We start from the raw sequence: 11,948 nt of genomic DNA on the forward strand, positions 1-11,948 counted from the left end.
AGAAAAATCTATATTGCTACAGCCAAATTATCAAGGCGTCGCCTTAAGCACATAAAGCAGAGGAATATAACGTTAGGGTCAAATCACATTGAAGCAAACTACTTGGTTAATCTATAATTATCCATACTATTTCCATACTAATATTAAAAATGCGAAAGTGTGTCTGTATCTCTTTACGCCCAAACCGCTAAATCGATTTCATAGTAAAAGTAGGGGAAGTAAGTTATCTTCATACAAAGGCACCGCGCGCGGCTAGTATGTGTGCGCCATAGTATCAATGCGTCGTCACATGGCACACAACAAAATCTCGGACAATATTTCGGCATTACCAGTCGGGGCTAGCACTTTACGCTGCACGCTCGCACCACGGCTAAACGAATCAAAAATGTCCGATCATAATCGCAGGAGTAATAGATATTGCTGTGTGTTTGGGTGTTTTAATAGTAATGCAACAATTCCAGAATTGTCTTTGTTTAAATTACCTGTTGAACAGGAAAGGTCAGTACTACGCACTTATTCTAGCATAATATAATAATTTTTACTTGATGATCAGATACCTACTTACTTCTTTTTTATTGTATTAGTTTTCTATCACACAAAGGAAGTAGGTAGGTAGGTAGATCTACTTTCCCACTAGAACATAGTATAAATAAGATAATGTTTTATGTACTTTTGATCCGTCAACTAATTTGCCGCTATTGCTTTGTTTACGTAATAGTAATTTGCCGATTTCTCTGTGTTGTAGACTGTATATTTACCAATAAGTACCTAATTGACTAATGTAAATCACAATACACATAAAGCAAAGTTCGAATCATAACAACAGATTTGTTTATAGTAAGTATAAGAGACAGGCGTTAGTTTTTAATGTTGTTTTACAGGGTATTTTTATAATTTTATTTAGACATCGGATTATATGCACGATCAAAGTGCCGAAATATGCATGCAAATATGCACGAAAAATGGCCGAAATATACACAAAATATATGCACAATAAGGATTTACTTTTTATTAAAAGTCCGCGACGTTGCCGCTGTTCATGCGGTTGCGCGAACGAAGCGCGGACGGCCGCTCCCACACCAACCCGCCGCGCCTCCGCGCCGCCTAAAATTGACAACCCTAAGACTTTTACTATGTCGATTTTATTGAAATTTGGTATGTAAATACTTAAGAGTCCCGGGATAAAAAGTACATATCATAATAATTAATATGTCCTTATATGATACGTTTTATCATACTATTATGTCCTAACATATTATTATGATTACGTTAAATTCATTTAAAAATCTGGTCAAGCTACACTATTTAAATATTTGTAAATAATTTATGTTTATGTTTCAAGTTCATGGTATGTCCGTGTTGTACTATGTCATAAGTCATTATTCCTATTAATATAATTCTATAAATTATGTATATTGTATAGTATTATTTTGTGATATATATATTTCGTATTTATGTATAGTATTGTTGTATATATATGTATATTTATTTATATATTTATAATAATATAATATTTGTATTCTTTTGTCTGCGCATGCACACTTATCTCTTCCACAATTTTCACCTTCGCTCGTGGTTGCCTGGAAGAGATTGCTACCTAGTAATAAGGCCGCCATTGTGACACCTATGTAAAATCTTGTTTAAATTGTTTGTATTCTCTATGTATTGTGTGCACAATAAAGAATATTTGAATTGAATTGAATATGATACTTTGTACTACGAAAAAATGTACGGTTCCCGCGAGATAAAATAATTTTGACCCAACGAAGTTGCAGGCAGCGTCTCGTGTTAAATACATTTTTGCTTGTCTGCACGAAAATATTGTCTATTTCGTGTACAATTGTCTTTACTTAGTTACATTTACATCTTTCCTATAGCAGTTAGAATGTCTCATCTCTATTCAATCGTCTTCTCAATCGCCCAAAAGAGTTCTCGACTCCATTCCTTGTGATTAAAGCCTCAATAAAAACTTTCTCCGGGAAAATTTGGCACAAAAATAATACTTGGCAAATGAATTCTATGTTTATGACTACGAGTATATTTGGGTGGGTGCCTAATATTGCTTTTGGTTAGCCTGTGTGTCAGGGTTAATTGGGGCTTAAAAATTCCATAAAGCCCGGAAAGATGGGTAGGTCGAGTAACGAACAGGGGCACGCTTTGTGCATTTTTCTAGATTGCGCTAAAATTCTTTTATCGCGCGGGAACCGTACATTTTACCAAGATAAAAAGTATTCAATGTCCTTTTCCGGGACTGAAAGTATCTCCATATAGAATTTCAGCAAAATCGATTCAACAGTTTTGGTGTCAAGATGTAACATACAGACAGACACAATTTCACATTTATAATATTAGTATAGGTAAACAGAAATCATAAAGTTAATATACCTAGCGGAATAGAGAAACAAAGGCCTGAGCAAGAGAGATGTCACTATCAGTAACACTGCGTGGTAAAAAGAGACGTGTGATACATGACAGCAGCTCTCTTTTTTGACGTCCAGTCGGCACGTGCCGCACGTTGACATCATGCTTGTGTAAGTGTATACGTACACATATTTTTCACACAGATGTAAGCCAATTTCAGTTTCGTTTGACAGCTCGAGATTGTTGCTCTATTCCGCTAGGTATATTAATAACTTTATGACAGAAATAAATCAAGATAGAACGGTGACGCGATTGCGTTGCTTAGGAATCACTCGTGTCAATTTTTGCATAAGCCACGACCCCCATGTTACGTCATTGCTAAGGAAACAGTGATGTGACACGCACTGGAAAAATCGGAGACATATCGGTATTATCGACAAACAGTAACCGAACATTTCCGTGTTTACTAAGATCTAATTGATGATTAATTTCATAACGTTATATTATAATATTTTTTTTAATTTACTTAAAATAAATATTATTAAAACTAGATGACCCGGTCAGCTTTGTATCACTTCCCTTCTAATACCCGTATTTTCTTACCGCACAGATTTGTGCGGTAAGAAAATACGGGTACAAATGGCAAAAGGGCGATCCCACAAATATTTGAAGACTAAAATTACCCAGATCGATTCAGCCATCTCGAGTTTTTATTTAGCGAAACTTACAAAATTGTAAATACATTTTTATAATATTTACTTTTTTAACATAATATTTTTCAAAGAGGATAATATAAACTACGTTACAAGATTTTTTGTAATATTAATAACAGTGTAAACAAAAAAAACCGACCTTTCACAGAATATAAACACAGCGTACCTAAACAAATTCTGGCACAGGAAATTAAACACTCAAAATGGCAAAAGGGCGATCCTATGTCTAGATAAAAAATAATATATCATGAGCTTTTCTATTTTTTCAGAGGATTTATATCTTTGTACTTATGTAATACATACAAGTATTTTTTACTTATCACTACCACTCCATTAAATAATTGGCCAAGTGTGAGTCAGACTCGCGTACGAAGGGTTCCGTATCGTTATGGAGGAAAAAAATGCCAAAAATTGCCTTAATTATTTATTTTATTTAAATTTAATAATTAATTATTAAAATATAAATACAATTGAGTATTTTGTGAATGTTTCAGGTGCCTATCTATTAATATAATTTATATCGAGCAAAAAATTGCAAGAACACGTTTGTTGTATGGGAGCCCCCTTAAGTATTTAATTTATTTTGTTTTTAGTATTTGTTGTTATAGCAGCAACAGATATACATAATCTGTGAAAATTTCAACTCTCTAGCTATTACCGTTCTTGAGTTACAGCCTGGAGACAGACAGACGGACAGACAGACAGACTGACAGACAGACGGACAGATAGACGGACAGATAGACATCGAAGTCTCATGAATAGGCATCTGTGTAGCCCCGACGTTCAGAGAATATTTGAAAAAATTTATTCTGAATAAAAAATTTTGAGTTTGAGTTTGAGTTTAGGGTCCCGTTTTCACCCTTTGGATACGGAACCTTAAAAATACACTGCGCATAACAAGGTCTGTTCGTGATTGCCTGGCAAATTGGAAACGTTACATGACAGACAAAAAACGGACCTTGAATAGTTATACGCCACGTAAATATATCTATACGTCTGATGGTAATTGTATACATATTTATATGAAAAATAAAATTTTAAACTTATTGGGTTGTTTAGGTCGTCTTAATGTTTTTCACAAATTGTATTAAAACAAATTTTATCGAGTTGAAATTAAATTTATATACCGATCGCGTAAACCAGCGGATCCCAGCGAAGCGGAGGCCTTTGGAAAAACAAAAATGTCTTTATTTAAAAATATATAACATATAAATCTTAACATTAAGTGTAGATTATTCAGTATCCACTTACGTTCATTTTAAGACTGACCTTTGATGGATAATGTAGGTTAGTATATAAAGATAATGGTATTTGATAATGATGATGCTCAGAAAGTGGTAGATTACCGAAACCTTTTAAAACAATGGTCATAATAATATAAGAGCTACGATGAAGGCTTTATGTAGGTCATTGACCCCCTGCTGCTAAATTAAAGCGAACATTTTTCGCAAAAAAACTTGTTCAATATTATGTTTTACTATTTAATAAAAAATAAAATCGGCCAAGTGGGAGTTGGACTCGCACACGAATGGTTCCCTACCATTATAGAGTAAAAATAGTAAAAAAATGTGTTTTTTGTATGGGAGCCCCCTTTAAATATTTTTATTTCCTTTTTAGTATATATTGTTACAGCGGTAACAGAAATACATAATCTATGAAAATTTCAACTCTCTAGCTAATACCGTTCTTGAGTAACAGCCTGGAGACAGACGGACAAACATCTGAATCTTAGTAATAGGTCCCGTTTTTACCTTTGGGTACGGAACTCTAAAAAATAAAAATCGTGGTCGAGATATTAAGTACCCCCGACAAAAAGAGGGGTGTTATAAGTTTGACGTGTCTGTCTGTCGGTCTGTCTGTATGTCTGTCTGTCTGTCTGTGGCATCGTAGCATCCAAACGGGTGGACCGATTTTGATCTAGTTTTGTTTGAAAGCTGACTTAATTGATTAGTTTATTAATTAGTAGATGTTTAAACTTCTTCGCAAGTTGAACAGAATTTTGAAGCAACGTCAAAAAGAACGAAAAAGATTAAAGAAGACGTAGGACAAAAAGAAGTGTGTTTTTCCACATTAATATGTGCTCTTTTTCTATCCCGGAACCCCTGGAAATATCTCCATACCAAATTCCAAATCAGTGCGATTCAAGCGTTTGGAAAAATGTCGTTGCAAGTTTAGTCATGACATGCAAGCTTATCGATAGATTGGCTGACAATAAAAAGGTCATTCATCCTACTGCGCACACATATGGGCACTATAAAATGACTGCTCCGTAGCTGACCTAGTCGTAATAAAACCGGTTATCAAAAAAACCAATGGGCATTATTAATTTATGGAGTTGCTTCACTAAGGTTCCTCCAAAACTCCAGATATTCGGAAGACTTAACTTGGATATTAGTTTGTTATTAATTTGTTTATAATTTCTTAATATAGTGGAAAAAGTGCACGCAAATATTGTTTTATTAGTGTTCAACATGCATTTCCACCAATAACCAACGGTACAATCAATTACATATATTGGATATTAGTGTCTAAACACACTAGGCTGAATTACGCCGGCGTAATTTCCGCCGCAAATGTCAATCATTATTATTATTAACAGCCGTTAGTGTCCCACTGCTGGGCAAAGGCCTCCCCTGCCTCTTTCCACGTGTCTCTATTCTTCGCTGTATTTGGCCACTCTTTGTCTGCAGCGTCTAGCTGGTCGCGCCACCTTTTCTTGGGTCTGCCCCTGTTTCGCCGACCGTTCGGTTGCCACTCCGTAACTAGACGCGCCCATCTGTCCGGGTGCATGCGGGTGACGTGTCCTGCCCAGTTCCGTTTTAAGCCAGCCGCTTTCCTGCCCACGTCCATAAGCCTCGTTTTGGAGCGCAGAGTAGTGTTTCGGATACGATCCATCCTTTTGACACCTAAGATGCTGCGCTCCATAGCTCGTTGACAAACTCCGAGCCGGGACTTTTGTAAGTTGGTCAAGGACCAAGACTGAGCACCGTAGGTTGGTAGGTAGGATGGGCAAGATGCACATATCGACGAGTTTACGTTTGAGACACAGTGGAAGATCCCCTTTCATGAGTTCTTTCATGGACCAAAAGCTTTTCCACGCCTTCTCAATTCTTTGGTTTATTTCCTTGTCCTGTCTATTATTAAAATATGTTATTTGACCCAAATATACGTACTCGTCGACATATCATACCCATCTACCTCGACCCTACGTTTCGTGCTATTAGTCATGATCTTGATCTTTGACCGATTCATCTGAAGTCCCTAGGTCTTGTAGCATAGACTGTAGGTTCTGAGCTGACGTAGCAAACAGAACGATGTCGTCAGCTAAGCGGAGGTTTGTGAGCCTTTTCGAGTCTATAACGATCCCCTTGTCTCCCCAACCCATCGAGACTTTCTTGAAAACCTCTTCTAAGGCGCTCATAAAAAGACGTGGAGATATAGGGTCACCTTGCTTAACACCCCGCTCAACTTTAAATTTCGGGCCTGTGATTTCTATGTAGTTTCACGGCCGCTAAAATATGTTGATAAATTATTTTGAGTAATTCTATGTAAGTCGGTTCGATATTCTGATTATTGAGGGCCGAAAAAATATTATCATGGAATATACTGTCGAATGCTTTATTAAAATCGATAAACGCTACATATAAGGGCAAATTGAATTCATTACATTTTTCTCTTGTTTGGTTTACGGTGTGGATATGATCGGTTGTTGAGAAGCCTGGCCGAAAGCCAGCTTGTTCAGGTGGTTGGTGGAGATCTAAATGATAATCAATGCGATTTTGAATAATTTTGATAAAAATTTTGTATACGTGTGGTTTTGCCCTACTAGAGATAGGAATAGCTCACAATTGACATAATATGTCTAATGTGAGTTATTCCTATCTCTGCGCCAGGCTTGCCATCTACCCTCCATAATGTAAATAAACAATTTGTCAATTGCCCAATTAACGCATCGGAAAAAATTTGTTCATATTTAAGCCAATCAAAATTAAATCAGAAGGGCGCTGATTGGTCCGCTGCAATGTCTGACTAAAGGTCAAACGTTGTGCTTCGTTCGAGTTCCATCTAAGTTTGAGTTACGGTTGGAATATTAGCACGATACTGAAATTTGTTCAGACGCAGCGGAACCAAACCGTAAGTGAACCACAACCAAAGCAAATGTGAACCTGAATTGAAGTGTTTAAAAATAACGCGATTGCCCTGAAGTAACAAACATACAAACTCACACACTCACAAACATACAAACTCACACACTCACAAACTCACAAACTCACAAACTCATAAACTCACATACTTTTGGCTATGGCTATAATATTAGTAGGATTACTTGGTTTATCCAGAAATTCAGCTAACGGCTTGTAAATTTTTGTCGAAATCGGCTCACAAACAGCAGAGTAATCGTCGAACAAAAAAATCAAATGAAAACGAACATAACATCTCCTCCATTTTGAAAGTCGGTTAAAAATGTAATCTATGTGTTAATCCAGGATGTCATAACCTCCTTGTAAAATTTTGTCGAAATCGGTTCAGCCGTTTAAGCGTGAAGAAGTAACAAACATATAAACTCACAAACTCACACACTCACAAACTCACAAACTCACATACTTTCGGCTTTATAATATTAGTAGGATATTTTATTTCATTTTTTTATGAAATAAGGGGGCAAACGAGCAAACGGGTCACCTGGTGGAAAGCAACTTCCGTCGCCCATGGATATTCACAACATCAGAAGAGCTGCAGGTGCGTTGCCGGCCTTTTATTATAGTTAAATCACAAAAGTTTCTTAAAACCAATTTTTTAACCAGACCAGACTTTATAATATCATATGCTGATGATTATAGTTAATCAGGGTAAGTTCGGACACAGGGTAAGTCCAGATAATTCAAGTTAATGCTAAATTAAACTATACTTACGGTACGGCACACTGCAACCGCAAACTGTAGAGTTTGCGGTTGCAGTGCAGTATGGCGTATATGCCTAGTAGCGCCAGGCAAAAAACACTGACTAATTTAGAGATAAGTTGAATTATCCGGAATTACTCTGTGTCCGAACTTACCCTAATCAGCATTTAAATATAATAATGGGGATAAAAATTAATATTTCATTTTTCTATTTTGTATTAAAAAACTAACTGTCCTTTTCAAAAGATATATTTTTGAATTCACCTCACTGAAGAGTTAACTGCAACAACCCAGCAACTTATAACTGGCCTGTGGAAATTACATAATAACTAGATTACAAATCACATCTTCTGCCATTCCGTCCCCAAACTTGTGGGATAAATCAGCCAACTTACTGACTTACTTACTGAGATAATTGTAATGGCGCAGATTGTATCTTTATTGACTTACATTATTTATGACTGGTACGATATTATCACCGTTATTAACTTTGGGCTACACTTTACTGAGACACCACGGCATAACCTATCGCGCGGCCATCTATAAAAGGGGTGACAGACGTGTACGCGGAAGAGCCGCGGCCCGCGAGCCGCGAGCCGCGAGCCTGGGGGCATGGTAATCCAGTGTGAGCGATTCTCGTGTGTCACTGACGCGAGCCGAGTATGTTCGCGAACTTAAAACCCGCGTGCTTAAGCCCGGCCGCACACTATCCGAATTTCTGATCTGGAAAATTCGGGCTCCCCGCCCGCTCATACATTTTGACACGTCAGAAATCTGATAGTATGTGGGGTCTACAACAAAATGTATGAACAGAGTGCGTTCCGGCGGGTGTACGAATTTTTTTGATCTGCAGCTCTAGACAAGTGGCAAGTGATTATCGTAAACGCTAACGCTAATGCTACAAAATGTATGGGATTTGACATTAGTGTTCGTTAGCGAAGCGATGACTTACGTCAAATCGCATACATTTTGTAGCGTTAGCGTTAGCGTTTACGATACTCACTTGCCACTTGTCTAGAGCCGCAGGCCTTTCAGTTTCAGAATCGGACAATATTCCACAGTCGCTACAGCATTCTGAGAAAGTATCACAGACTTTAACGCTAAAACGAGCCTAGATTAGAAGTCGCGCGGCTGCCGCACCACTCGCGACCTAATGTGAAGGCAGCCTAAATAAAGCACTACTTACAACAGATTTACGTTTAAAAGTTAGCTAATTACAAGTAAAAAGTTACTAATTATTAGCAAAAATGACTTGTAGATGTCTTTTAAATATAAATTTAAAGCATTCAAGTTGTGACTATATTATATGGGGACCTTTTAAAAAGATAAACAAAGCCTGCATTACACTATCAAAGATTATTGTTATACTATATATTTTGCTTAATATAGTAGATACCCAGTCTATAAATAATATTTTCAGACCTTTTATATTTCGTTACTTACAATTCTTTAAGATTTTAGTTTTGTTATTATTTTTAGCAATATTCCGCGAAAACAACTTCCACCTTTAAGTAAATGAGTGAGTGTACGCATATGCACGCGTACAGCACCTCCCTCCTCCCACATTTACTTAAAGGTGGAAGTTGTTTTCGGGGAATATTGCTAAAAATAATAACAAACTAAATTTAAACTATGGATTTCCGCAAAATAACGCCTGATTCCATTAACTAATTCTTTAAGATTCATGAATGGGCTAGAGCCTAGGCGTTCAATTGACTTATGAATTCAACTTATTTATTGCGAATTGCTGTAATAAAATGTGATATAACCACATAACACTTAATATTCATTTTTTTGTAAAGGTACCGCCTACGCGTTTCACGTCAACCCTTTAAATATAATATGAAAGCCTGATGATCGAATGTCGTGGCACCTTCCACAATCGACGGTACTAATGAAGATATATTGTGTCCCGATAAAAAGCCAACAAAATCATCTCACCATAAAATGATCACAAAAATATTCCCTCACAAACCCTCGAGAAATTGATCGCGATCCTTTTTAACCCTCAACGTAGAATTTCCAGGATATTGTGTGGTATAATAGACCCAATCTGTGGCAGCCGCGGGTGAAATGTGATATGTATCAAGTCAGGAAATTGTTAGGTTTGGAAAACGTACGGTTTTAAATAGGTTTTGCAGATATTTGTCACGACTAGGGTGAAGCTAAAAAGGGATGAACTATAAAGGTCTATTTAAGGGTAAAGCCAAACGAATGTAATTTTGTGAGTCGTGACTCGTAAGTCGTAGAATTTCTGCCGCGTAAATATCTTTTCATACAAATCACGACTCACAAAATTACGCTCGTGTGACTCAATCAGGACTTTTGTAACTTAACTGAATGCAGCAGAATATGTTCCAGCCGAAATTCTGCAACTCACAAATTACGCTCGTTTGGCTACACCCTATAAAAGAAACTTGTAATTATATTTTTTTTTGTTATAGGTAGTTGTTAATCTGATATCAAGACAATATTTTATTTTTAATCTTAAATTATCTTAGGACCTGTTTCATCACTTCCTGATAAGGTGCCGGATAGGCTATCCACAACTTATTTGACAGATGATCCATTCTCTACATTCTGTCAAGTAATGTGGATAGCCTATCGGGCACTTACCAGGAAGTGGTGAAACAGGCCCTAAGTTTATTAAACTACTTGTTCAATAAAATAACAATTCATACAATAACAGATGATATTTTTCGTCGGACGGATCGGCTTTCGAATTTTTTGGATGGCATACATCCTTGTAATCGTAGACATACCATCGAGGAAATTGATTCCTATGCAGTTGACGGACCTACGTCATGTGGTCGGCTTAAGGCGGGGATTAATCTCAATCCAAAACTATAACTTTGCTCACAACCAAAGACCAAGCGTATACGCATCGCAATAAGATTCATTTTAGCTTAGCATAAAACTGATGTCACTTGAGCGGATTTTCTCTATTTTTCATGTTTTTTTTAAATATCTTTGGAAATAAACATTATGAAACAAAATTGTTCGGTTAAAGAATTTTTAATATAGATTTACTAACAATTTATTCAAACAAAATGTATAATTATCCTAGTTAATACTTATATTTCGATGAAATAGATTTTTATCAGAGGTGAGTTTGTAAATAAATTACAGCTAAAGTATTAAGTTTTATTAAAATGTTCATGGTTTAAGGTATTTTAAATATTGTGCTTTATACCTCATATTTTTTAAAACTTCGTTATTATATTGGAACTAGGTAAACCGGAAGTCGCGGAATAACAAATTGGGGTTTATCCTCGCCTTAAATGTCAATTCGATGCTAGCTGTGATCGGTCGGATGGGTTTGATGTAATGCGACCAAATTACTTAGGTCCGCCATCTGCCTAGGAATCAACTTCTCTGATAGTACATAATATAAAAATGCATTTAATTTCAGTTCAATAATATCATTTAACGTATAAATTAATAAAAGCACTATTAATATAATACTAATGTATGCGTGTCTCTCCAGCTGAGATCAGTAGCTATGATAAACGTATGTATGTTGATCAAAGGTACACAGGATATATGCGATAGTGAAGTCAGCTGTGGATGATATTATATCGATAAACTTTTGTAGTTTATCGATATTCTTTCTCTATTTTATCCATTATTTTGTTTATAGCTGTATGTTACTCGTATGACATTCTGATTGAATTTATAAGCTTTCGAAAAATAAGTAGGTATTAATAAATTAAATAACTAAAATAAATTATGTGACTTAGTGAATATATTATGTAAATTAAGTCTTTAAATAATACAATATGGTGTACCTACTTTGTTGTTTATGGTATTTAATATTTTTAATGAAAAAAACTCGACAATCACATTTCCAATTGCTATAATATTATTAAACATTATCTTATTATTTCACTTTGTTAATTGCCCTCTTAATCCCCAAGCGGCCGGATCCAGCCGCCACAGATTATACTGCAGCTATTCCATGCTATTCCGTCTA

At 36.1% G+C, this 11,948-nt stretch overlaps 1 protein-coding gene across 1 annotated transcript in view; it reads right to left on the reverse strand.

The window, feature by feature from the left end:
• LOC121734476 overlaps positions 1-5,969 on the reverse strand; it is a 53,531-nt gene extending 47,562 nt beyond the window's left edge. The window contains exon 1 of the mRNA XM_042125088.1: positions 5,722-5,969. Within this exon, the coding sequence (XP_041981022.1) occupies positions 5,722-5,969 (248 nt within the window). The remainder of the gene's footprint in view (positions 1-5,721) is intronic.
• Positions 5,970-11,948: the final 5,979 nt, after the last annotated feature.

Source organism: Aricia agestis, chromosome 15, assembly GCF_905147365.1.
Source record: "Aricia agestis chromosome 15, ilAriAges1.1, whole genome shotgun sequence".
Lineage (NCBI taxonomy): Eukaryota > Metazoa > Arthropoda > Insecta > Lepidoptera > Lycaenidae > Aricia > Aricia agestis.